At 39.9% G+C, this 26,555-nt stretch overlaps 1 protein-coding gene across 2 annotated transcripts in view; it reads left to right on the plus strand.

Moving 5' to 3' along the window:
• pex5lb (peroxisomal biogenesis factor 5-like b) overlaps window positions 1-23,767 on the plus strand; it is a 51,998-nt gene extending 28,231 nt beyond the window's left edge. For both annotated transcript variants that reach the window (XM_084119399.1, XM_084119398.1), the window contains 9 exons: window positions 341-431; window positions 3,899-3,985; window positions 9,015-9,134; window positions 12,706-12,849; window positions 15,235-15,305; window positions 15,921-16,139; window positions 18,611-18,773; window positions 20,438-20,595; window positions 21,455-23,767. In XM_084119399.1, the coding sequence (XP_083975525.1) occupies window positions 341-431; window positions 3,899-3,985; window positions 9,015-9,134; window positions 12,706-12,849; window positions 15,235-15,305; window positions 15,921-16,139; window positions 18,611-18,773; window positions 20,438-20,595; window positions 21,455-21,644 (1,243 nt within the window). In that variant the 3' untranslated portion in view covers window positions 21,645-23,767. The remainder of the gene's footprint in view (window positions 1-340; window positions 432-3,898; window positions 3,986-9,014; window positions 9,135-12,705; window positions 12,850-15,234; window positions 15,306-15,920; window positions 16,140-18,610; window positions 18,774-20,437; window positions 20,596-21,454) is intronic.
• Window positions 23,768-26,555: the final 2,788 nt, after the last annotated feature.

Below are 26,555 nucleotides of genomic sequence, written 5' to 3' on the forward strand. Positions count from 1 at the left end.
AAAGACAACAGAACGGAACATACACCTGATATTAAATTAGATTTAATGAGCTGTATCACTCACTGTGTGAATGCTGCATCATACCAGTATTATAAATGGATGTGAATATTGAAAATTAATTTGACATATTTTATAATTAATTTTTTCCTCAAATGGACTCCTTTTATATTTTTGACACCCTGAGTTTAGGAGTTTAGGGGGGTAAATACATCAATTTGTTATAGAAGATAAGTCAATAAAATGCATTTTTAATAGTATCCTCATTTATCATGGATATATAATTCAATTTAGATTAATGCAAGCAATAATATCATTATTCTCTGCATTTTGTCCTTTTCAGGTCTGCAGACTTTAAAACAGATTTCTCTAACAGGCATAGTGCCCTGGAGCTCAGCATGAGCACGGAGTCAGACCCCGGGCCGGCCCCTCAGGTACACACTAATGATACTTTGATCTCATGTAAAAGACTACAGCAGCTTTCAGTATTGATCGATCTCCTCTCACACTCACACTAAGAAAATGTCTCCTATGTGCACTTAAAATGGTACAATCCCTTCTCACTGAGGCCTTCTGGGGACAGAATTGTTCCATTAGATTAAAAAAAAATCTAAAACTGGAGGTATTAAACTGCAAATAGTGAGGAGAGGCACCTGAGGAAAGGCACATACATCTTTGTATATGACAGGTACAGAATGATAGTATAAAAGGCCTTCCGTGTTTCTAAGGTGCAGTTATCATGAAGGACAGGATTTTTACCATCATGTACCCTTTGTCTGGGTGTGCGTCAGAAATATGTTTTTGTCAGATTTGTCAGGAATGATTTCCTCTTTGTGTAAGAGTAAGACAGGCTCTGTTTATTTGTTAGATATTAGTAAGGATTCAATTATAGCAGCACTATACTAAACCGTTATATTGCCCACAACTTTAATTCTGCCTATTGAAGTATTACTGTATACTGAGTACAGTGGTAATATACAGTGGCCCCAGAAAGTATTTAATAGCTAAAATTACTAAATGTCACCGCATTAGATAACAAAATCTTAATGAAATGCAGCACAAGCACACTTTTCAAGGAAAACATTTCACGAAAATATTTGTTAGGCTCTACATGATTAAACAATAGATAAACCGTTCAAAATTAAGACAGAGTATTTGGACACTATCTGCTTGTCTAACATAACAACTGTTTCACACCACAAGCATCACTTGGGCGTCCTTTTTCGCTGCCCATGTTAACAAATGAGCGTTCACATCGAAAGCATGACATTGAAAGATATACCGTACATCATATACATGCAAACACAGGAGAGCAAACAAAGAAGTTTTGTCTTTGTATGTAAATGTTTCGCTGCTTAACGTTCATCTCTGACCATGGCCAAAAACATCTGACCAAAAGATTATATAAAAGTCACAAAACCAAAAAATAGCCTTAATCAAAAAAGTACGAACTTCAAAGCTGCGTGTTTTGCAGTGTTGCGGGAAATTGGTAGATAGAATTGTAGCACTGTTGGTGGCAACACATGAAGTTACTTTGTTTTCCCATTTATTGACTGATAGCTCTCCTGTGCCCATGTTGGGAGAAATCGGGAGTATGTGCGGAGGTGTAAACATGATGGATATTTTCACGAGTTAACAGCGTGCTGTCCAAGGGGAGGTCTCCGAGCTCTGAACTTTGTCTCAAACCCAGAGTCCCCCCTTATCTCTGGTTAGGATAGTAATAATGCATTACTTTTAAAAGTATCTTTCCCCAACACTGTATAGTAGTATAGGTAGAAATTATATATACATATGTACAGTGAGGAAAATAAGTATTTGAACACCCTGCTATTTTCCAAGTTCTCCCACTTGGAAATCATGGAGGGGTCTGAATTTGTCATCGTAGGTGCATGTCCACTGTGAGAGACATAATCTAAAAGAAAAAAATCCAGAAATCACAATATATGATTTTTTAACTATTTATTTGTATGATACAGCTGCAAATAAGTATTTGAACACCTGTCTATCAGCATGGCCAAGACCAAAGAGCTGTCCAAAGACACTAGAGACAAAATTGTACACCTCCACAAGGCTGGAAAGGGCTACGGGGAAATTGCCAAGCAGCTTGGTGAAAAAAGGTCCACTGTTGGAGCAATCATTAGAAAATGGAAGAAGCTAAACATGACTGTCAATCTCCCTCGGACTGGGGCTCCATGCAAGATCTCACCTCGTGGGGTCTCAATGATCCTAAGAAAGGTGAGAAATCAGCCCAGAACTACACGGGAGGAGCTGGTCAATGACCTGAAAAGAGCTGGGACCACCGTTTCCAAGGTTACTGTTGGTAATACACTAAGACGTCATGGTTTGACATCATGCATGGCACGGAAGGTTCCCCTGCTTAAACCAGCACATGTCAAGGCCCGTCTTAAGTTTGCCAATGACCATTTGGATGATCCAGAGGAGTCATGGGAGAAAGTCATGTGGTCAGATGAGACCAAAATAGAACTTTTTGGTCATAATTCCACTAAACGTGTTTGGAGGAAGAAGAATGATGAGTACCATCCCAAGAACACCATCCCTACTGTGAAGCATGGGGGTGGTAGCATCATGCTTTGGGGGTGTTTTTCTGCACATGGGACAGGGCGACTGCACTGTATTAAGGAGAGGATGACCGGGGCCATGTATTGCGAGATTTTGGGGAACAACCTCCTTCCCTCAGTTAGAGCATTGAAGATGGGTCGAGGCTGGGTCTTCCAACATGACAATGACCCGAAGCACACAGCCAGGATAACCAAGGAGTGGCTCTGTAAGAAGCATATCAAGGTTCTGGCGTGGCCTAGCCAGTCTCCAGACCTAAACCCAATAGAGAATCTTTGGAGGGAGCTCAAACTCCGTGTTTCTCAGTGACAGCCCAGAAACCTGACTGATCTAGAGAAGATCTGTGTGGAGGAGTGGGCCAAAATCCCTCCTGCAGTGTGTGCAAACCTGGTGAAAAACTACAGGAAACGTTTGACCTCTGTAATTGCAAACAAAGGCTACTGTACCAAATATTAACATTGATTTTCTCAGGTGTTCAAATACTTATTTGCAGCTGTATCATACAAATAAATAGTTAAAAAATCATACATTGTGATTTCTGGATTTTTTTTTTTTAGATTATGTCTCTCACAGTGGACATGCACCTACGATGACAATTTCAGACCCCTCCATGATTTCTAAGTGGGAGAACTTGCAAAATAGCAGGGTGTTCAAATACTTATTTTCCTCACTGTATATATATTTTTGAATATTGTAGAATTTGCTATTTATTCAAAACATTACCCCCTGAGCATGATATCTTGTTTTGGGGAGCTAAAAATAACTAGTACCCCTGTGATTACTCTGCTAGCACAGTGGTTCTCAATTCCAGTCCTCGGGACCCGCTGCTCTGCACATTTTGTATGTCTCCCTTATTTAACACACCTGAACCAGATCATCAGCTCATTAGGAGAGACTCCATGATCTGAACTGAGTGTCAAATAAGAGAGACATACAAAATGTGCAGAGCAAGGGGTCCCGAGGACTGGAATTGAGAACCACTGTGCTAGCACACCTGTGTTTACCTGTGAGGAACTGTCTTCATATACAGCCACTAAACATCACATTGAATCCAGATGGTTCAATTTAATTCCCAATATGCCGTTTTTTTTAGTTTTAGACATATTCCTTCTGAAGCATCATTTGTTTGCAGATGCCTTGGTTTGATAGTTTATCATCCCATATATATTTTAATACTTTTTGAGGCCACTGCATACTAAAAAAATAATATTGGCCATAACTTTAAGGTTGCTTATTCAGCATGATCTGAGGACAAAACAGTGTTAGTGAGTGACTGCTTGTTGACCTTGTCTGCATATGTGTGTATGACCATCTGTGTGCGCAGCGGCAGAGGCCCCAGCTGGGCGGCACTTTACTGGGGAGACAACACTCATTAGAGGAGGAGTTTGTTCGAGCCAAGGCTGCTGTGGAGGTGAGACCAAGTCCCTAAAACACACACACACGGTCACACAAGAAAAACACATGTATTTATTTGAAAAGTTTGGAAAAAGTCTTCTCTGCTGCCACAGTAATCTTCATACCTCAGGCCTTATTCACAGCGTATCTGGCCACCTGGGAATTGCAGTTTCTTGCATTCTGTAAGGTCAGCCTCACCCTGTAAGTTAAGACTGCGTAATTGGTGTATTTTTAGCTGAAGAGTGCAGCATCAACACAAATGACATCTCTCTTTGTGATTATGTCAGCTCTTACCTCTCTAGTCTCTAATTCAGAGATGCTTATTGGGCCGTAATATTCATAAGACATCCATTTTAAAGTGATGTGCTCAGTAAAGTAGCTATAATTAACAGTGACACTGTCAATATCCTGATGCAAACTGTCTGAAGTTTTCTGTACTTCCCTTGCATGAAACTACTGTACCTTTTTTTTGTAGCACAATCTCTACTGCATCAGCTATAAAATAGTAAGGTTAAATATTAGAAGCATATTTCTGTTGTGAAGGATATTTTATCAAACAATTCTTATTGTTATATTATATCTACAGTTGAAGTGTCTTTTTTTTAGTATTAAAATGTTTTGAAGAAAAAAAGCCTCATTATAAGAAATTAAATTCCCTATTAGGAGAAACCTTAAGTAGTTTGATATAATCATTTATTATTATTTCTTCTGATTTTAGCAGTTGCTTCACTGCTTATTAATTTTAGAAAAACTTTCAGTTGACTGATATTTATTTAAGATATTGATCATTGGCAACAAGTACAAAGGCTGTATATCCCAGAAATGGTACAAGGAAGACCTACAAGAGAAGAGTGGTTTGAAATAGTAACAGAGAAATTAAAAAAATGAAAAGATTCACATATATACTTAGGCTGCAAACGAAAACCTTTGAGAACAAGTGGAGAAAATGGTCAGCTATCTCCTCTGCAAATTAGATGATTGCATTTGAAAGTGTATGAGTGTATTACGATGTAATGTAATGGTGAACTGACTGAAGGATTATATGTAATAATGTATGGCAACTTTGTTTTTTTTATGTGTATGTTGTTCCTCTGTTCTTTACAAAAGCAATAAATAATTAGTATTAAAGTATATAAAAAAAACAACAAAAAAAACGTTCAGTTATATTTTTTATGTCGGAGTGCTCCCACAGGGCAATATCTCCAACAATATGCAAAAAACTTCAAAAATCAAAGTCACGTTTTGCATGTTGTGTGGTAACCAACATGTATAAACATGCAAAATACATAAAACAGGAAATGAAATCAAATAGAGGATCCTTAATAATGTAAATATACATATAAAAAAATTAAGATGTGTACATACACACAAGATTTTGTAAGGATTTTTTGTAAGGATGCTATATTATTTTTCCTCCTTTACACAATGCACGTGACATTTTTAGTCCCTATATATTTAAACATTTGTTAAAACTTGTGGAAAAGTTTTTCGAAAATCAAACATGAAACCAACACAAATACAACATTTCGAAGAACTTGCACATGTTTTAAATTAGATTTTCAAAAAGATTTTCCTTATCATTTATCAAGGACTCATAGTTCTTGAGTAATTGCTACAAAAGCTGATGCATATTTTAAACTGAAGCAGAGATTAAATCCTTTTAATTGTAAAGCTGAAGCACAGGCTGTCTGTGCCAGTGGGTGATTATTTGAGTACAGATGAATGACTCTAGAGATCCCTTGCGGTGTTGCATCTGCATGGCTTCTTCATCACGACGACAGAGCTGAAAAAGAAAACGCAGACAATCTAGGAAGAGATTGATCATCCATATTCTATTGGGCCATTTATTTATATGATTTATCCCAGTGTATCAATCATACAAATGGAAAAACATCAATGCGTACGTGACTGTCTGTTGTAACGTGGTCGTGTGCGGCTTGCAGGATTTTCTGTGATTAATTGTCCCGTCCAGCGTGTGCCTTCATCGCAGATGCAACACCCTCCCCTCATTTCCCCTTAATGCAAACACTCAGTGAATCAACTCTAGGACGACAGTTGAAGCCTAAGCAATTGTTTGTGTGTTGCAAGATTAATTTGAGCTGCCTAGAAACATAAAAAAAACAATATACTCAGTAAGTTGTGCTAAGAACTGTGATATTCAAGCTGTACTGTTAAGGGAGCCAAAGTAAGTAAACAAAGAATGCTAGACGGAACACAGACTAGCAAACTATGCACAAATGCACAGATAGATAAACACGTCATTTTAGATCAGTGTCATGGGTGTGTTAAATAGGATGTGAATAGAGTTGAATAGGGTGTGAATCCTCATTCTTGGAGGTGATGCTGATTTTACCTTTGTCATGATCAGAAGCATTTGGTGAAACATAAATGGGACTGTGACAGTGACTGTCTTTACATGCACAAGAATATCCCAATATTATTCAGAATTTGATCATATCTGAATATTTATATGTGATAACATGTCAATCTGTTAACTGATTAAACTGAAATTCACGTTTCTAGAAATCTGAATAGAACAGGTGGCATATGCCAGAATTCTGTGTCATGTAAACACCTTATTCTGAATTATGCATGTAATTGAATATTCCATACTGTATCTGTGCAAGTTCAAACGAAAGTAATTCTTAGTCCTGTGTGATACTGACAGAAATCAATAGAGGAAAGACAATTTTTGGAGTGTTTTGGAACATTATAAGAATCTCATGATGGTCCAATACTTTGCTTTCCAGCTTCTTCAGTGTTTCCAGTAGAGAATAAGGAAACTAATGATGTGGTTTGTATATTCGGAATACGCTGATCACATACTGTATATACAGGGATATTACAGTAGCTGCGGATATAACCCACTTTTTGCAAAATTATGATGTAAAAAAAGGTGTGGTGTCTCAAAAGGATAAGAACATCACACACACACACAGAGAGAGAGAGAGAGAGAGAGAGAGAGAGAGAGAGAGAGAGAGAGAGAGAGAGAGAGAGAGAGAGAGAGAGAGAATTTAGGGTCAGTAAGATTTTTTAAAGAAATGAATAGCCTACTTTTATTCAGAAACAATACATTAAATTGATCAAAAGTGACAGTGAAGACATGTACGTTGTTACAAAAAAAAAATCTCTTTCAAATAAAAGCTGTTCTTTTGAACTTTCTATTCATCAGAGAATCCAGATGATAATATATGAATTATATTCGGTTCCAAAACCGATCATCCCGATCTCGCAAAGTTCTGTTATAATCAGTGATGCTGTCTATATTGCTCATTGAATCTCTTATACATAATGTCTATGTTCTGACTAACTTAAACACCTCTGATTGGCCAGTGCATTCAAGAGATCAACGGACATGTATGTGATTTGCTACAATGACTCAACGCGGCAAAAACACGTCATAAATAGAAAGTTTGACATTGTCCAGAGCACAAACTGGAGCATTTGCAAAACTATTATACTATTATATTTTTACAGTTTCAACTAAGGGGGCTCTTGTTTTTGGTGCTATAGCACCCTCTAGCACCCCCATAGAACTGGAGTAAGACTGGAGTAATGGCTGCTAAAAATTTAGTTTTACCATCACAGCAATAAATTACTTATTTATTCCTGTCTCCTGACGTGTTCCTGTTCTAAAACTGTAATTTTAAATTGTAGTATTTGCAATTGGTTTCTGTTCCTTGGACTTTTAGTTTGTATGTTCATGTCTTCCTGTGTGTTCTAGTTCCTGTTTTTCTTTTTCTCATTTCAAGTTAGTTGCTATGGTTACTAATCGTTTTCACCTGTGTCTTGTTTAGTTTTACCTGTGTATTTATAAGCCCTCATTTCGATCAGTCCTTTGTTTGGTATCGTCTTTAGTCAAGTCAAGTCACGTCACGTCACCTTACCTTCATTTATATAATGCTTTTAACAATATAGATTATTTCAAATCAGTTTTACAGTGATAATAGGAAATTAAAGTAACAGAGATTGTTTTGGCTTTATAGCAGCTCTTGAATAAAGTTATTGTCCATCTTAAGTTAGTTTTGATTGATTCACTTCCGTTGCAAAGATCATTAGTTATTAACTTAGGGGCCGCTAACATAACTCCGTTCTAACAGAAAACTCTTAACGCGCTCTGGCCGTTCATTCGCACAACAACAGTGCCTGGTGGCTCGAGAACGCAATCCTTGAAATAGGTTCCAAGGTGCAAGCCTTGAAAATTTTTGCAAAAAGTTATCTCTGTGCAAACTTCAAAAACACAAACCTGTGAAAACGCTGACGGCGTGCACATGCATATTACGTGTTTAGTCTATAGGTATGCGCGTTTGAATATATATGTGCGCAGGCATGTAGTGTTTCTTTACAAATTGACCTCAAAAAATTACTTGTCTGGCCGTAAAAATGTATAATACAGAATTTTTTTATCGCAAATGATCTTTATTGTGTGTAAAGCTATGTTTATCCTTCTCCTGACGTGTTCCTGTTCTAGTTCATTGTTGTTGAATATACACATATATATAATAATGGACTGTAACTGGAATCTGCTTTTAACTGATCATACCTGATCTGACACATAAAACACAGAGTATAAATATACACATATCTATACATTGTGCACCACCTCTGCTGACCTCACAGATTGATAAGAATTAGATACTGTATGAAAGCTGAGAGGTCTTCTGGTAATCCAATCGCAAATGTGCTTCTGGCAGATGATATTCTGGTGAATCCATAAAGATGAATATAGCATGTTGACCTTTTGGCCTTGCTGCTTAAAATTACAGTGCAGCTTTTGTAACCAAAAACAATATGTCCTCATAAAACTGGAGCACGATTGTGTGCCTGGCTAGTCCTATGTGGACCAATTAAAAACACAGAGCAATTCATATGCTATGAAGTCTATCCTTTATATTCCCTGAAGGGACAAGAAGAAAAAAACTATTGTTAAAAAGCATTTTGTAGATGCCAAACAACATCTCTCTGTAATGCTGTACAGGGTCTTGTTTTGTATGATATTCCAATATTGGCTGTGTCCTAAAGGGCTGTGTAACTGTCTCCCCCAGTCAGACACTGAGTTCTGGGATAAAATGCAGGCCGAGTGGGAAGAGCTGGCACGGAGGAACTGGTTGGAGGATGCTGACAGTGAAGGCCCGATTCCACCCAACTTTTCATCCACTGAAAAGGTATTCTTAGCCAATCAAAATGCTCTACATCAGTTGTTCTCCACCACAGGGCCAGGGCCCTTATACCTGTTTTCCACCATTATAAAATGCATTCTGGAGCCAGAGCCTATTCTCGGCCGTGCAGTGGTGCACTTCTTTGCTGTTCACGGTACCGGGAGTGATTCTAGCTTATATTGGCAGCTCACATAAACTGACGGTACTATCATCTGTTGTTTTTGGAGGTATTTTGAAACCCGCTCTCTCGCACACTGGGCCTCTTTAGCACACACAGTTTTATATATTTAGATATAAAGAGTAATGTAGTGCAACATTATTACATTTCTTAACGAGACTGCCAGGACTCCCAGAAGATTCTGTTGACTAAGTAAATTTGCAACTACAACTGTCAAGTAACTCTGTTTTAAAGGGACCAACAAAATAAAGTGAAACCGACTGCCATAGAAAGTGACAGCATACACAAATCCCCCCCGCGCGCTCCATTCAAGACCAGCAAGTTTTTAGGGCCAGAGCTAAAACATTCTGTCTGGCCCAGAACCCCCTTTTCTACAGTGGAAATGCACAGAACTGTTCAAGAGCGAAAAAAGGCCGGGAACCTGCACCGGTATATATATGTAATTTTAAGTTATGTTTCTGGCCTTTTTGTGTCTTTATTGGATAGAACAGTAGAGATTTTTGACAGAAAAGCATGGGGTAGAGAGAGAGGGGTACAGGATCGGCAAAGGACCTCGAGCTGGGAATCGAACTCGGCGTAGTTGCGCTATATGTTGGTGCGCTAACCACGAGGCTATCAGTGCCGACTATTTAAATATATTTAATAAAAGTTTAGTTTTGTTATATTCAATAAATATATTGAATATAATATTTAAAAAATGATTTGCAATATATTAAAATAATATCCATGTAGGCAGGTCCATGTAGGGAAACGGGGACAGGGAGTGACAGTTCATCTGGCGGCCAGAACGGAGACGACAGCCCATCTGGCGGCCAGGGCGGAGACGACAGCCCATCTGGCGGCCAGGGCGGAGACTCTCCCTCGGGCGACCAGGGCGAAGCAGACAGTCCATTGGGCTGGCAGGGCGGAAACGACCCCTCGGGCGGCCACGGCGGAGACGACCCCTCGGGCGGCCAGGGCGGAGACGACCCCTCGGGCGGCCAGGGCGGAGTGAACAGGCTCGGCAGACGTGACCACAGTCTCTGAATCGGCAGACATGGACTGAACAGTCTCTGGGTCAACAGACGTGACGTGAACCGTTTCTGGGTCAACCAGCTTGACATGAACAGTCTCTGGGTCAACAGGCGTGACATGAACAGTCTCAGGATCAGCAGAACTCATCTGCTTCCTCCATGCCTGCAGAACTGCCACTACATAAAAAAGGAACACAGCCTTCCTGGCCATGGCAGGACTGATGATGGGGAGTTCTGGGACATCCTCCGGGAAGACAGCAGGCTGTTCGGGGACGACCTCCAGGGAGACAGCTGGCTGTTCGGGCGGTCTGGGCGGCGCGTCAGGGATGGCAGTCACCTCCGGGATGGTCTCTGGGTTAGGAACCACCAGACAGGTCGTTAAAGAGGCCTTTCTCCTCCTCCGTCTCCGGACCACCGGAACTGGGACCACCGGACTCAGGACCACCGGACTCGGGACCACCGGAACAGGGACCACCGGAACAGGGACCACCGGAACTGGGACCACCGGAACTGGGACCACCGGAACAGTCACGGAGGAGGTCTTCCTTCTCCTCCCCTGTTTCTGATGGCAATGTGCAGGTTCTGAGCTGGGCGGAATCAGCGGCGGATGGGGCTCTGGGCTGGACCTCACCAACCCAGAGTCGAAGGGGGGCACAACCTGACACCGTGACACTGTGAGCATGTAAGATCTGCTGCTGCATGATCAGACATACATAAATCCCATAGCAGATCTAGGCAGGTGGAGCTGGGGAGGTGGAGGGTTTCAAACACTGAACCAGTGCATTTAAATGTTCATTGGCTGCAGAATCAGCAGAGGCCAATCAGCTTGTGCCATATAGATGATACAATGATGTGATAGCTAGCAGATTGCTAGAGTTTCTTGACTGAAATGGATATTTATGTGGAGTAGTATTTTGGGCCAATGGGATTTGATTTAACACTGATTGGGACACAAACTGGAGCATAGAAGAGGAGCCTTTATTGCATCGCACTTGGTTTGGACACAGTGTCAGTGAGTGGATGTAGTTTACAACACATTAACCGGCAGAAGCTGTTCTGTTGATTGTTAACCAATCAAAGGTGCTGTTCCGCACCACCGCATGAGTTTCAAAATGACTGCCCACTGTATTGCATTCTCTATGACGACAGAACTGATACAGGGGTAGATTATCACTTCAAAGGTTATAGACTCCAGATGTCAGATAATGTTCTCTTTCATCTAATATTCTCTCTTATGATCCATGATTGTGTGCTTCCAAATAGGCAGAGAATGTTCGGATATAGCCAAAAACTACTGTGCTTTCCTATTATCCTTGGCTTTTGCCTGGGTCTGATCATTGTAAGTGATATGTGTCATGACGGATTATATGACTGTTTGTTGTCTTGAAAGTGCTTTATAAATACATTTGTATTGAGTTGCTGCCTATGCTGCATCCCTTTTAGAGATACAGCTTGATTAATATAGTTTCTAGATGCTAGGGCATTTCTATGTAGTTGATAGGGTGCCAACAGAGTAGTATGTCCAAATACATAGTATTCGAAAACGATGGACACTTTACTATCCCATGAGGCCACGGGAGACGATTTATGAATGGCAGTGAAGTAACACAACTGATGCGGCAGGTCATGTGACAGTAACAACATGGCGGATGTAGTATGTCCGAATTTTATTCATACTACCCATATTCATGATATAGAACATACTTTTTTAACTGTCGTGAAGTAAGTTCAAATTCAAATGTAGTACCTACTCAGACAGTATTCGATTCAGATGCACCGAATGAAAAATCATAATAAGTGTGCACACTGTTTTCGTCACGTATTTTAATGCAACGTTTAATATTTTAAATAGTTATTCTTATAGAACCTGTCTAACCCTAACCTGTTGCAATCATTTACGCTCCTTCTGTCATGGTTAATATTTGAAACAACACAATCCATTCATTGAAAACCTTTAGGGATTTAAGAATTATTTTTAATAAAATTATTTTTAGGAATTCAAATTCTTCTGAAGTTTTTACTTTAAAACAATCTTAAGAAAAAGTATGAGCCACAGTAAATATAATTAAATTATTGTTTTTAATTTTCTTTCAAGCTTACAAAGAGTCTTAGTTTATTGTGTAGTGTCACTTAGTTTATTGTGTAGTGTGAGTTCCTGTGCCCTTTTCTTCTCCCCACGCCACTGATTAGTCCAACTGCACTTTTCACTGCAATATTAAAGACCTCAGCATGATCCAATTATCAACACTCCACCGTCTGCTTCTCAGATTTATGAAAGGATTAGTCTTGAGTCATGCGCTCAAGTTTTCTATTAAAATCATCATGATATTTAATTGTGGTTTTACTTGTTTTCTTTAAGCTTGTTCTTTGGTTCTGTTGCTTACAGGGTCACTGCTTCCATACCAATAACCCTTACAAAGACTACACCAATGCTTTTGATCAGGGGCTGCAGAAGTGCAAGGACGGGGATCTGAACAGCTCTGTACTACTGTTAGAGGCGGCCATCTTACAAGACCCTCTGGACTCAGAGGTAAAGAACCCCAATCTGGACAACCCATTTATTGAGCATTTGTGGGTTTTTTTGCTGTCTTACACATTATCTGTGTTCCCAAACCTAGCAAGCGGCCTACTGAGACAATATTTTAAGACATGAAGACTTGAAGGAATCCATAAGATACCTCTGATTAACCAAAATCAAAGGCAGCTTGGCATCTTTTGCAATAATGCAATCATAGAATGTATTACACCAAGCAAAATGAAAAAGTGTGTTTGTGTGTGTGTGTGTGTATATACATGTAATGATTGTCTCTTGAGCAGCAAATTAACATATTAGAATGATTCTGAAGGATCATGTGACACTGAAGACTGGAGTAATGATGCTGAAAATTCAGCTTTCTCATCATAGGAATAAATGACATTTTAAAATATATTGAAATAGAATGTTCTTTTAAATTGTATTATTTCACAGTATTGCAGTTTTTACTGCATTTTTGATCAAATAAATACAGCTTTGGTGAGCATAAGTGTATACTCCTGTCTAGTTTGGTTTTGGTTCAGTGTCGGGGTTTGGACATTCATGCTGCACGTTTTGTCTTTTGTTGTGAGCGCACGTGTGGAGAGTTCGCTCACTCGCTGTGTGCTCTTGTCTGATGTGTTTTCTCATGTGCACCTGGTCTTTGTGTTCATTGGTCAGGCGTTATTGTGTTCTGTGTAGCACGCAGCTCATGTGTTCATTGGCTGTGTGCTTTCTTGTTGTCATGTTTTGTGTGGACATGTAGTCGGTGAGAGCTCTTATTGGCTGCGTGTTCGTGTCCTCCCTCATTATCCTCCTAGTTTCCTTCTTTATTTATTCCACTTTTGTGTTCTGCCCTCCCAGAACACATCCTCATCGCCCCTTTGGATTATATGTACTAGATATCCTTGAATTAGCCCAGGGGCTTGTTTTTTGACAAGGTTGAGTTAATTGACCTTTTACTTGTCTGACTCGATGATCCCATTCCCTGGGAGGAGTTGGGCAATTAGAAAATCATGGACTTGTTTTCATGGACCATGTTTGCCATCTAAAGGATACAGAGATTCTGTAGGAGGAGTGGGCCCCTCTCCCAGTCAATCTCACCTAATACCAGCCTAGTCCCACCAGGTTGTCTCGCTCTTCGAAGAAGAGAAAATTTGTCCTGTGGTACCAGCCACGGAGGCCACTCCAGAGCCTGCTCTAGACCAGGATCCTCCAGAATCTGCTCCAACCCCAGAGTCACTGCTATCCGGGTCCGGCCTCTCTCCGGCACTACCCTGGCCATCCACCAGGGTTCATGTTAAGCCCGAGCCTCCCTGGTCCGGCCCTGCCCTGGCCTTCTGCTGGGGTTCCCTAGTCTCCAGATCCTCCCTGGCTCTACCCTCCCTTCCCTCTCTGGTAACCTGTCTGGGTTCTGGACCATCCAGACCTTTCCAACAAAGGCCTGGTTTCCCTCCCTCCCTCCACTACCTGTCATTGTCTGACCCCAGTCTGTCTTCTGTCGTTGTGTCGGTGTGTGTATCTGTCTTGTGTTTGGTGTTCCTCATTGGGGACACCAGAGCGAGTCTCTTGAGGGAGGGTATTGTCGTGGTTTGGACATTCATGCTCCATGTTTTGTCTTTTGTTTTGAGTGCATGGGTTGAGTGTTCACTGTCCATGTGCTCTTGTCTCATGTCTTTTTGTCGATCGCCTGGTCTTTGTGTTCATTGGTCAGGCGTTCTTGTGTTGTGTAGCACACAATACCTATTTGAGCTTCCTTAGCTGTTCTGCGTTTGGGTTCTATCACCAAATCCCGATGATAAGAGACTTATTTCAAAAACATACAAAAATGGGGGGGCAATTGTTTAAGAAGTTTAATAATTTGATATTTAGAACGCTCTAAATCACCCTCTTGTCCGCTTACTTGGATTTGGAACATAACTATTATGTCCTGTATTCAACTCAGTCTACTCCGAATGTTTTATCACCTCACAAACGATGAAACCGCTTAGTGACAGACAGTGCAAATCCATGTCCTTCCTGCCTTCCTTTTATTATTGCCCAGTCAGCACCATCAAACATTTAATGAAATTTCCCATGCTTTATGAGCCCATGCTTTATGAGCTTTATGATGCCAGACAGATGGCGTAAACCTCTGGGATGGCTTATAAATATGATTCTGTTTAATTCTAAACAAAACCACATTAAAGTCAAATGCCAACGTCCCCAGAGTGACTGCACTAAATGCACTAGCCAAGCACATAATGAAGAGGGAACAACAATATGCTTTAGAAAACTGGCAGCCCCAATAATTGAACGCTCTTTTTACAGTGCCCTTCGAGCAATTCTAGCCTTTATTATTTCTGCTTTGCTCTAATATTTTTGTGATGTTTCAAACTATAGTGCTTTTTTTCCTCTACAAAGGCTTGGCAGGTTTTGGGCACCACACAAGCAGAGAATGAGAATGAACAGGCAGCCATTGTTTGTCTTCAGAGGTGAGTCGACAATAATGAGGGGTTTTGTGATTAATGCTTGAGTCTGATATATGCCAGAGGAGCATTAATGCTCTGTTCTCTGAGGGTGAATGATGTTGTAAATACAGAGTTTTAATGTCCTTTCATTGGGGATTACACACTTACTAGACACTCCGTCAAACCAGAATCTTCTTAACAAGTGCAATGTTCAGGATTTCTTGCCTAAATCCACTAGTCATTGAAACATCTTTTAGATGAAAGGCTGCAGAAATAGTCACATTTGTAGTTTCAGGGTTTCTACAATTTTTAATTTGTAAAAATCGTTCATTTTAAAATTAAGGCCATAACAATCTCAATTAGAGCAAAAAGTCTAAAGTTCACGAACGTATTAAATTATGCATGAGGAAATTGCATTAAAGCTTTATGGGCTTCTGCGCAATTAGTGGTAACAAATGGTATTGCACAAATAGTTTTTCGAAACGCTCCCCTTGTGCACCATTTATTGGACTACAGTAGTGCCGCCCCAAACTCACGTAGTTGGTTTAATCAGAGGTGAAAAACAAAACAAACATGTTGGACCAACTCACTCCCTCGCTTATTTTGCCATGTTTTGTCTGTGTGTCTTTGTTCAAATAGATGTTTGGAGCTGCACCCAAACAATCTGAAGGCCCTGATGGCTCTGGCGGTGAGCCTGACCAACGCAGGGCAGCAGCCGGAAGCATGTGAGGCTCTTCACCGCTGGATCAGATACAACCCCAGATACAGACACCTGCTCCAGAACCGCAGCCCTCTGGATGGCTCTCCGCTGCCCAGCCGCAGGGGGTCCTCCATCTCCCCCATCCCCACTCTCGGGTGGTACGATCCACATTCACTCACATTAATCATTGTCTACATGCTGCATATATAAAGCATATGCATGAGGTCTGTTTGTGAGTTTTGTGAGATGGGAGTAGTGTGGCGTAGATCACGTAATTTTATTTCACTGTAGATTCTTCATTCTGCATTCTTCATTTTCTCAGTCATTCAGGTTTCTTTATCAACGTGTCAATAACTTAATGCAGTCACGCCTACTAAAAGATACACAGATATGTACATACTGTGACAGAAACAATATAGCAAATTCTCTGTTGTAAAGGATTATACTTTCTCTCATACAAGGCACCTGTTATGTAGAAGTTTTTACTGATGGCACCAAATTCATAATGCGTTTCGGTCACGTCACTTAAGATGTGTGTGAGAACGTCAGATAACCTCTTACTCCTCCTACTGTACCTCGGGGTACCAGCTAAGGAATTTTGCCTTAACAGTAAAATAACAATCAAAAATGATTGTTGAATAAATAAAATTGTGTAAACTGAAGGGAGTTTGTCATCTGACCAATCTGAAGGATTTGTGAGATATCGTTAACTTGTAGAGCGTCCTCTGTATTATCAACACAAGGTAAACACACGTGTAATAAAATACATTTTATTAACAAAAAGATAAACTAGTAATCAACATGACTGCAAAATGAATACCATGAATAATAAAGGAAAAGGTGCATAAAATGCAAGCAATTAAGTTGGGTGTGGCTATGGCAGAGTTATGTTATTTTATTGGAAGATACATTATTTCTCTGAAACTAATAAGGTGAAGAACCTTATGCATCAAAGAAAACAATGAAACATTATTTGTTATTGACCAGCATCAGCTATATAACATCTAATGCAAATTAGAGAAGCATATACTGATAAAATACAACAATGCCAAGGTCACTAAGAGGATTGGTAAAGTGATATTTATGTTCCACGTGGTCGAGTGTCTGATGGCGGTGAAGTCTTCCACTGGTTGTACTGGGTGACAATGCAGTCGGGAAAGGAGCCGGAATACGTTTCAACAGCCTTGAACACGAAGCTCTGCGGGATGCTGATCTCCTGGAGCACCAAAAAGGGTTCCTAAAATCTGGAACATGCAGATGAGGCCCTGAAGTGAAGGAGTGTCCTCCTGATCTTAACCTTATTGCAAATGTCTGTTTGTCTTTTGCCTCTCTGGGCCAGACACGCTGCTTGGACGAAGACTCTGAACGTAGTTGTTAATGTCTCTTTCCTCACAGACTGGAGGCTCAGACTGTGGTTGTATCTGTGGCTGCCTCACAAGCTGTAGACTCAGAGCATGAGAGCATGGAACCTGTTGTTGTCTCTTCCTTCACAGGCCAGAGTCTCAAAACGTATCTGATAATGTCTCACCTTTGTAGGTTGGAGATTCAGAACTTGGGTGTATCTGTTGCTGCCTTCCCTGTAATGGACCGGAGGCTCAGAACGGCGTGTCTGTTAATGTCTCTCCAGATGGGAGATTCAGAACCGGTTGATCTGTTTCTGTTTCTCCTCTTACAGGCCTGAGACTCAGAACAAGGAGTGTCTGTTGAAAGGGCACATTTATCCCTTTCCGATGAGGAGGAGATTGCAATTTGCTGCTTCTCCATTCCAGTGCATTTCTCACTTTTTGGCAATAAGATTGAATTGTCATTTATACATTAACAGCTGAATTTGAGTAAGATTTATTTTTTGCTAGTGCTGGGCAACGATTACTTGTGATTAATCGCATCCAAATGAAATTGTACTGTGTATAATTATTTTGTATATATAAATACACACATATGCATGTATATATTTAAGAAATATTTGCATGCATGTACTGTATATATTTATACATCATTTATATTATATATAAATATAAACATTTTATATATTAACAAATTTTTCTTAAATATATACATGCGTGTGTATTTATATATACAAAATAATTATACACAGTACACACACATATATAAACACAAACTTTTATTTTGGATGCGATTAATCGCGATTAATCGTTGCCCAGCACAATTTTTTACATTCATTTATATTAAATGAATGTGTTTTATGTTTCCAAACATAGTTATGAATGGATTTGTTATAATTGATAACAATTATCAATTATGATTGATGCTGTTGCACCCAAAATGTCCTAAATAATTGTTATGGCGGTTGGTTTAAACCTCAGGGATGAGTCTAGATGAGTGCAGGGCAGAAACTGCCTGTGGACCAATGAGAAGTTCTGTCCTTCCCGTGCTTGAGCAGTCTGTCAGTCCTAGCGTCCTTATCTGGTGGTGTTGGACATTTGTTTGTGCTAGTCCACCAAGATCCAATCAAAATGTAGCAAAGCTTTTTCCACTGTTGCAGAAAGAGAGGGGCCATAAAACCTGGCCCTGGAATGTGCTATCAACTGACAGTTTATATCATCGCCACGATATATGTCCTCATATGGCCCTGCCCTTGTTCATGGTGTGTGCTGTGTGTTGTGTGCAGCTCTCAGCTGGTGGAGGTGTTGGAGCTCTATCAGGAGGCAGTGCAGAGCGCTGAAGGGGTGGACCCTGACCTCCAGACAGGCCTGGGTGTGCTCTTCAACCTCAGCTCGGAGTTTGACAAAGCTGTGGACGCCTTCAATGCCGCACTGTCTGTCCGACCGGAGGTAAGCCACAAAGTCCTATTCATCATTTTTAATGCTACAGATCTTTTAGATTCTCAGAGCTGTCCTGACAGCACCGTGGGTGTTTTTAATCTTGCTAAAAAAATGAATACAGCAATCTGTAATGCATATTAATTTAGTAGTTCGCATGGATTTGGGTGCAGGGTTCTGTTAGTGTTTTTTTTAACTGCAAGTGCAAGATCCCCCCTTCTTCAATGCCTGAACAAAAAATTTACAGTTTAATCATGATTTTCTAATCAAAACTGATTTTCTTAACCAGTCAGTTAGTAGGCTATTACCTTGATAATCAATGGATAACTGAAAATGTTTAGTTTCACCACTTTTAGCTTTGTTAATATAATGTGGTGTGTGATATGTAATTTAAGTAAGGAATAATCCAAGGCTAGCTGTGCATTAAATGATTTTAATGCACGATGTGGAGGCAAAGAACCGCCTGATGCGAAGCGGACTGCATTCAAATAATTTAAAGCACAGCTAGCCGTGGATTATCCCGCTTATACCAAGGCGTTGGATCCAAGTGCAGTGGACATTTATTAACACAAGACAACAAGAAGTAAATCCAGTCGTGAGAGAACAGAAAGCTGCAGCAAACGCGCACAAAAGATTTTGTTGATATATTTGCAATTCAAATTTAAATCTTCTTTATGGAGAATATATTGCCTTACCAGTCCTAGTGATCAAGCTAAATGCAAGAAAAAACAATAAAAACACAACAAGGATTTATAGATGAACACTTAGAAATACATGTTATATAAAACTAATGGAGAGTCTATTAAATCTTTCTTACTATATCTTTCTTACTAATATAATATAATATAATATAATATAATATAATATAATATAATATAATATAATATAATATAATATAATATAATTAATATAATATAATATAATATAATATAATAATTGATTTTAAGGTCCTCCTCCTCACATACAAATCCTGTAATGGGCTAGGACCAAGTTATAGTGTTAATTCATTTGTAAATGATGTGCCTGCGAAAACACTGAGATCATCTGTTGCTTGTTTATTGGAGGTTCTCAGCAACAGTCGAAAGACCATCGGGAATGCAGCCATTGACAATTATGCCTGAAATTAAGCTCTGGAGCACATTAACCAATAGATTTAAGGAAGTAAGTTATGAAAGTTAAAAATTAATTTAGCTTTTATTATTAATTTTAATTAATATTAATTTCCTTTTTTTTTTTTTGCTATGCATTTTATGTATAATAGTTTTATCTTATTTTATTATCATTATAAGGCAAGTTTAATTTTTAAACTTATGTTATATCATTTATGGTAGTTTTACTTGTTTTTATGTGAAGTGTTAAACTTATTGTAATGTTTTGCTTTATTGTAAAACACTTTGAGAAATAAAGTTATAGTATGTTATACATAATATAATATAATATAATATAATATAATATAATATAATATAATATAATATAATATAATATAATATAATATAATATAATATAAACAGTCCTTGTAATGCAAAATAAATAAAACAACTAGTTTACATGTTTTTTTTCTATGAAATTTTCCCTAGTAGTACCACCTTGCGACCCCCTGGTGGTCCTTGGAACCCCGCTGGAAAACCCCTGTCTGAGATCGGCCTTTACTCTGCCAATTCTGTGTGTTTTCATAGGACTATCTCCTGTGGAACCGGCTCGGGGCCACACTGGCGAATGGGGACCGCAGTGAGGAGGCGGTGGAGGCCTACACCAGAGCTCTGGAGCTCCAGCCAGGCTTCATCCGCTCCAGATACAACCTCGGCATCAGCTGCATCAATCTGGGGGCACATCGGTAATGAACCGAAACAATGAGCAAGGGTTAATGGAAACTGTATGTCTCCTTAGTGTAGACACTAAATCATACTGAACAAGCAGAAGGCTAAACAAAATAAAGTCTGAAACTTCAAATTTCAGGGCCCTATTTTAAGGATTTAAAGGGCACGGCGCAAGTGCACTTAGGGCATGTCCGAATCCACTTTTGCTAGTTTAACGACGGGAAAATGGCCTGCGTGCATGGTCTAAAAGGGTTGTCCCTATTCTCTTTTTGGCCGTAATATGCAACAAACCAATCAGAGTCTCATCTCCCATTCCCTTTAAAAGCCAGTTGCGCTCGCGCCATGGTGGATTCGCTATTTACATGGCGGAATTTGCAAGCAGAAAAACTAGCCGCTTCTCCGGAGAGGAAACGGATCTGCTCATGCGCGAGGTTAAAGCGAGCAAGCAGACCATCTACGGGACAAGCCGGATTCCACCATATCTTTATGTACACAATAATAATCTTTAAAATTTTAATCCTTTTATTTTTATTATTTTTGGCATGTTTGTGTGCTGCTGCCCTGTGTGTGTAATAAGCAGATTGTACGCGCGTTGTGCCCCCGCCTCTATAGGAGCATATTACTAATGCACCCTTTAAATAACAAAATAAATTGCCTCAGTTGCCTCAAAATAGCAATGCGCCAACATTGCGCCTGAACACACCTCGTTTTCAGACCAGCCGCCCATGGGCGCACAAATGCATTTGCTATTTAAACAACGTGGCACAGGACGTTAAAATGATAACTGCGTCAGGCTGAAACTAGCAAAAAACGTTTTCATTCTGACGGGTGTATGATAGGGCACTCAATGTTTTACCGCTGTCTTTTCTCTCACAGGGAGGCAGTGAGTAACTTCTTGACCGCTCTGCACCAGCAGAGGAAGAGCAGGAGTCATCAGGCGATGTCCAGCAACATCTGGGCCGCTCTGCGGATCGCCCTCTCACTCATGGACCAGCCAGAACTGTTCCAGGCAGCAAGCGTGGGAGATCTGGACCTCCTAATGAGGGCCTTCAACATGGACATGTGATCAAACTCGGACCTGTGAAATCTATTATTCACTAACAGCAGGCACAAAGTTTGGCTCGAGTGAATACGGGATGTCAATTTAATATGCAGAGCGTGCACAGCTATTTTTGTTGAATTTATGGGCAGCCTTTGCTTTCTTCAGAGGCGCCTGAAGACAGCGTTTATATTCTATAGAGCACAAACAGAACCGGTAAGTGAAGGTTTTTGAAACTAGAGGAATACATGCCAGAAAGTGAGAGCAAAAGCACCTTTTCTTGATGTTAGTTATATTTCACTAATATTTTTAAGCTTTGTATACTTGAGAAAAATGAACCAAACCTCGTTGGGGAATATAGGAGGAATTTTGTTTAGTTTATCAAATTGAATATTAATCTTCAAAGAACCTAGTTATCTATCATGGTCAATTCAGATCTCAAGAACCTTTGTTCAACCTGTGTTTTTCATGTTCAATTTACAATGTTAGTTCACATCCCTCGCCACAAGGTGGCGCTGTTTTTCTGCTGAAAAGAGTGTAGCCATACAGCCTCAGTTCAGGCATGACACTAGGGCTGCATCTGAAATTGCATAGGTGCTTATTTTTGACAAAGTAATTACTTCACGATAGCTAAAAAAAATAAGCTCTACATAGTTTGATTGTCTGTAGTATGAATGTAATCAGGTCATACTACATCTGCAGTGTTGCCATTGTCAACTGACCTGCCAGTGTAAGTGTGCGTCACTTCACTGTCATTCACAAATCCTCTCCCGTGGTCTCATGGGATAGTTAAGTGCCCATCGAATGCACACTTAGAATCTCACCGGAAGTATTCGGTCATACAACTTTTTGCATACTTTTTTAGAACTTAGTACTGTTTTTCGCCTACTGTATAGTAGGGAAGTATGCGATTTCGGGTTGCAGCCTAGCTGAATTTGACTCAGGGTGATCTATACCCAGGTGTGCAGGCAGGGCGTGTTCCCCAGGCCATCTGTCTTCCAGCAAGCCCAGTTTAATGCTGTGTGCTCCGGGGCATTCTGGATCAGGGCTCGGCGGGGAGCGACTTCAAAGCCTCTGCATGAAAGGTCACAGCTAAAGCAGTATCATGTTGAAAGTGAGCGAGTTCATTTAAAACTGTTAGCCCAAACGTTCAAAGGGGACCGAATACATTCTCAAAATCTACGAACAACAACATCTTGGCCATACAGTTGAGTCGATGGGCCTGGTAAGTTTGAAGTGCATTTCATTAGACTGAAATCCCTTTATCGTTCATATTTACAGTATATAGTTTATAGTGAAAAAAGCCATGTGCTAGAACATTATGATTTCCGCTCCTTTGTATTGTTTTAGGCTGGATATTTTCTTTGAAGAAAATAACTATGCAAACCAGCACTGCTGTTTGTTTTTTTGTTGTTTTTTAAAAAAAAAAAATTTGTTGCTAAATTTACCAAAAATCTTAGTGGGTGTCCTTATTAAGATTTGTCTATAATTTTAACACTATGCATTATTAGTTAACGTCAAAGCAATTGGAGTGAGCTGAGATGATTGAAGGGCACTGAATGAGACAATGTTTAAAGACATAAATAACATTAATAACCTTAATTATTTTGTATGGGCAAAGACTAAGAAAGTTGCTTCATTAGATGCATCTACAATTTAAATATTATAGAAGATTTGAAAAATCTGATGATTGCATGTGATACAGAAAACAGATTTTCCTCTCTTCATGGTCCCATATTTTAACTTAAAAGTGAATGCAACTACTATTAATGTACATTTTTGACATAGCGCAAAATTCCAACACCAAGCATACTATATATGACAATATTTAAAATCATATGCCATGTATGAGCACAGTATGCGGGCATTAATGACACTTGTCTTGTAGAAAATCACACTAGTTTTGCTATGATCAGAGCTGTCATGTAACTATAAATATAATTACTGGCAAAAAAAAATTGTAGAATAGCAGAAGGAAATGTATTTAATTTTTATTCATGTAAAATAGACTATTTCATGGAATGAACAGTCATAAAATGTATGCATGTCTACCCATCAAGTATCATCTTTCAGTCTCTCCTACATTAACAGTTAATATAGCCAAGATGCATTTATAACCTATTTATTAAAGCTGTATTTTAGAAGAACTGAAATATTATGTCTCTCTTTTTTCATTTTAAAACTAAGCACATGGTGGTCCCTGACCTTTAACTGATCTAGAGATGGTGATACCAGAGCACCCCCCACAGGCACATGCTGAACACTGCTTTCTTCTGTCTGAAGTAATGCAGTGTTACAAATGTCACCTTTAACCAATGTTGGGGAAAGTTACCTTTAAATGTAATACATTACAAGATATATATTACAATATATACATATACAATATTGCATTACTCCCTAAAAAAGTAACTAATTGTGTTTTCTGTTACTTTTCTGTTACTTTTTCTTATCTGGGCTGGGTTTGCTTGTTTGATTTTGATTTTAAAAAAGTTGTATTTTTGGCAAATGTAAAGGCCCTTTCACACCAAAAGTGAAATGAATAAGCCTCAGGTTGAAGGAAATGCAAATTCACGTCTGTACAGTAGAGGGCGCAGCTCAAAAATACCAAAAATACCTTTCAGCTGTGCTGCCATTCTGGATCGCAGAAGAACAGGACGCAGGAGGAGAAAGTTCAATACTCTTGGCTGGATCCCAAATGGCACACTTTACACTTTGGTCTCGTGGCCTTAAATTGCGCGTGCTCGCCAAATGTACGGGTCCGTAGGGTGTCCCATTCGACATTTCAGCACTCAGAAGTGTGCTCGCAAGTGACTTCGGCGAAGCCCGCACTTTCGCACCCTCCACACGAGTTACCTACCCAGGAATCATTGCGAACGCCCAATCAGATGAATGAGGGGAGGAGTTTCGTGGCTGTTTGACTTTCGGTGGCATGATGTCATCAAGCCTGTCCCAAAATACACTCTCGCGTGCCCTCGTGGACTCGGGGCCAGCGCCCCTTAGGTCTGCTACTCTAAGTGTGAACTCGACTCGAAGGAGGTCCACAAGGCCGGAGTGTGCCATTTGGGATCCAGCCTTAGGCCCTGTCGCAAATGGCACACTTCATATGCACTTTCGTTCTTGTGGACTTACAATGGCTGCTGCGTGCGCGCATCTATGAAGTCCATGAGACCGTAGGGTGTCCCATTTGTTATTTTAGGTCTCAAAAGGGTGCTCGTTAGCGCCCCCTTTGCAGTGATATGTGCCCTCAATTCACACTTTTGCTGAGCCCGCACTGAAGCGAGCTCCACAGCACACTTCTTCCCGACAGTCAAAGAGGAACGAAAGTGCGGACTCGTGGGAAGAACGCGAGTGTTTAGGGTGCCATTTGTGACAGGGCCTTACTTCAGCAATAAAAACAAAAAAAAGGAACACAATATGATGTTAATCTAAAGTCATTTTTGCTTATTAGTATGCATGAATTGGATCATCAAAGGTCAGCAGCAAATTGCTTAGTTAAAGAATTGCTTAATAAAGTGAGATTAAATACATAAAGTATATTTGTGCAATTTAACATATTTAGGCTAATTATTGCTGTTGTGCGTAATATTTTGAGTTTGCTTTTCACTGTTTTTATTCATTTAAGGAAGTGAGATGAGTAAATGCTCACATTTAGTCTATAACTAATAGCTGTCATGATTGCACAGCCAAACACTTGCAGCGCACACACTTACGATTTCTCTCAATATATGGACAGGAGAGATGTCAGTTAATAAAAGGGAAAACAAAGTAACTTGCAAAAAAAGTAACTTGAAAAAATAATTTGGATATTTTGTTGTCACAGTTATATTCAGTTAGTTTCACTTTCATGGATATTCATTTAATTATTACAGCTGATCATTATTGAGTTCATTATCATTGAGTGTTTAAGTTCCTCATTTTCTTTTGTCTTTGTCCGGTATTGTTGGTGTTTGTGCTATGCAAACTGTTCGTTGATGTTACCTCTTGTTGGATTACCTGAGGCTGCTTTGTTTAATAAACAACACCTTTATTTTGATATACTTCATTTATCTTCTTCATCCTTGGACTAAATTGTGACAGTTAAGTCAAGTCACCTTCATTTATATAGCGCTTTTAACAATATAGATTGTCTCAAAGCAGCTTAAAAGTGATAATAGGAAATTACAGTAATTACTGTTTTGGCTTTATAGCAGCTCTAGAATAAAGTTATTGTCAAGCTAAAGTTAGTTTTGATTGATTCACTTCCGTTGCAAAGATCATTAGTTATTAACTTAGGGGCCGCTAACACAACTCCATTCTAACGGAAAACCCTTAACGCGCTTCGGCCCGCTCTTTCGCACAACAACAGTGCCTGGTGGCTCGAGAACACAAACCCTGAAATAGGTTCCAAGGTGCAAGCCTGCCAAGCCTTGAAAAAAAAAAAAAAAGGTTATTGTGGCGAGGGGGGCGTGGTTTTGCGAAGTCTGTAGCAGGAGAGAAAGGAGGGGGCCGATCGGTGAGTAAGTAGGTCAAGTGCAAAATGATGAACACCTGTGTCTGATTGCAGTGATTGGCGTGGAGAGACCGGATATAAGCCAGCATTTGGGAGGAGGAGGGAGAGAGAGTTGGACTGAAACCTCACGGGACGTTATTGCCTTTTTGGAGTGGAAGTTGTCTTTTGTTCCCTAAATTGAATATCCACAGGCATTAACGGATAATTCACCACTTCCCCGTGCACACACCGTACCTTAACCATGCGGCCATTATCCAATGCTTTAGGTTGAATCAGGCTTTGGTGGACAGAGGTTTGGTTACAGCCTGAATCCACCAGAGCCTGAAAAGTACCCCCCTTTATACTCACAGGTATTTGGTACAGGCCAGCTTGATCAGGGGCAGCTTGCGGCGCGTCGGGGACCCGGATCAGCGTCCCCACCTCCATCACCGGACACCGGTCGATAAAAT

This window comes from Abramis brama (assembly GCF_963993115.1).
Source record: "Abramis brama genome assembly, chromosome: 7".
In the NCBI taxonomy this organism is placed as follows: Eukaryota; Metazoa; Chordata; class Actinopteri; order Cypriniformes; family Leuciscidae; genus Abramis; species Abramis brama.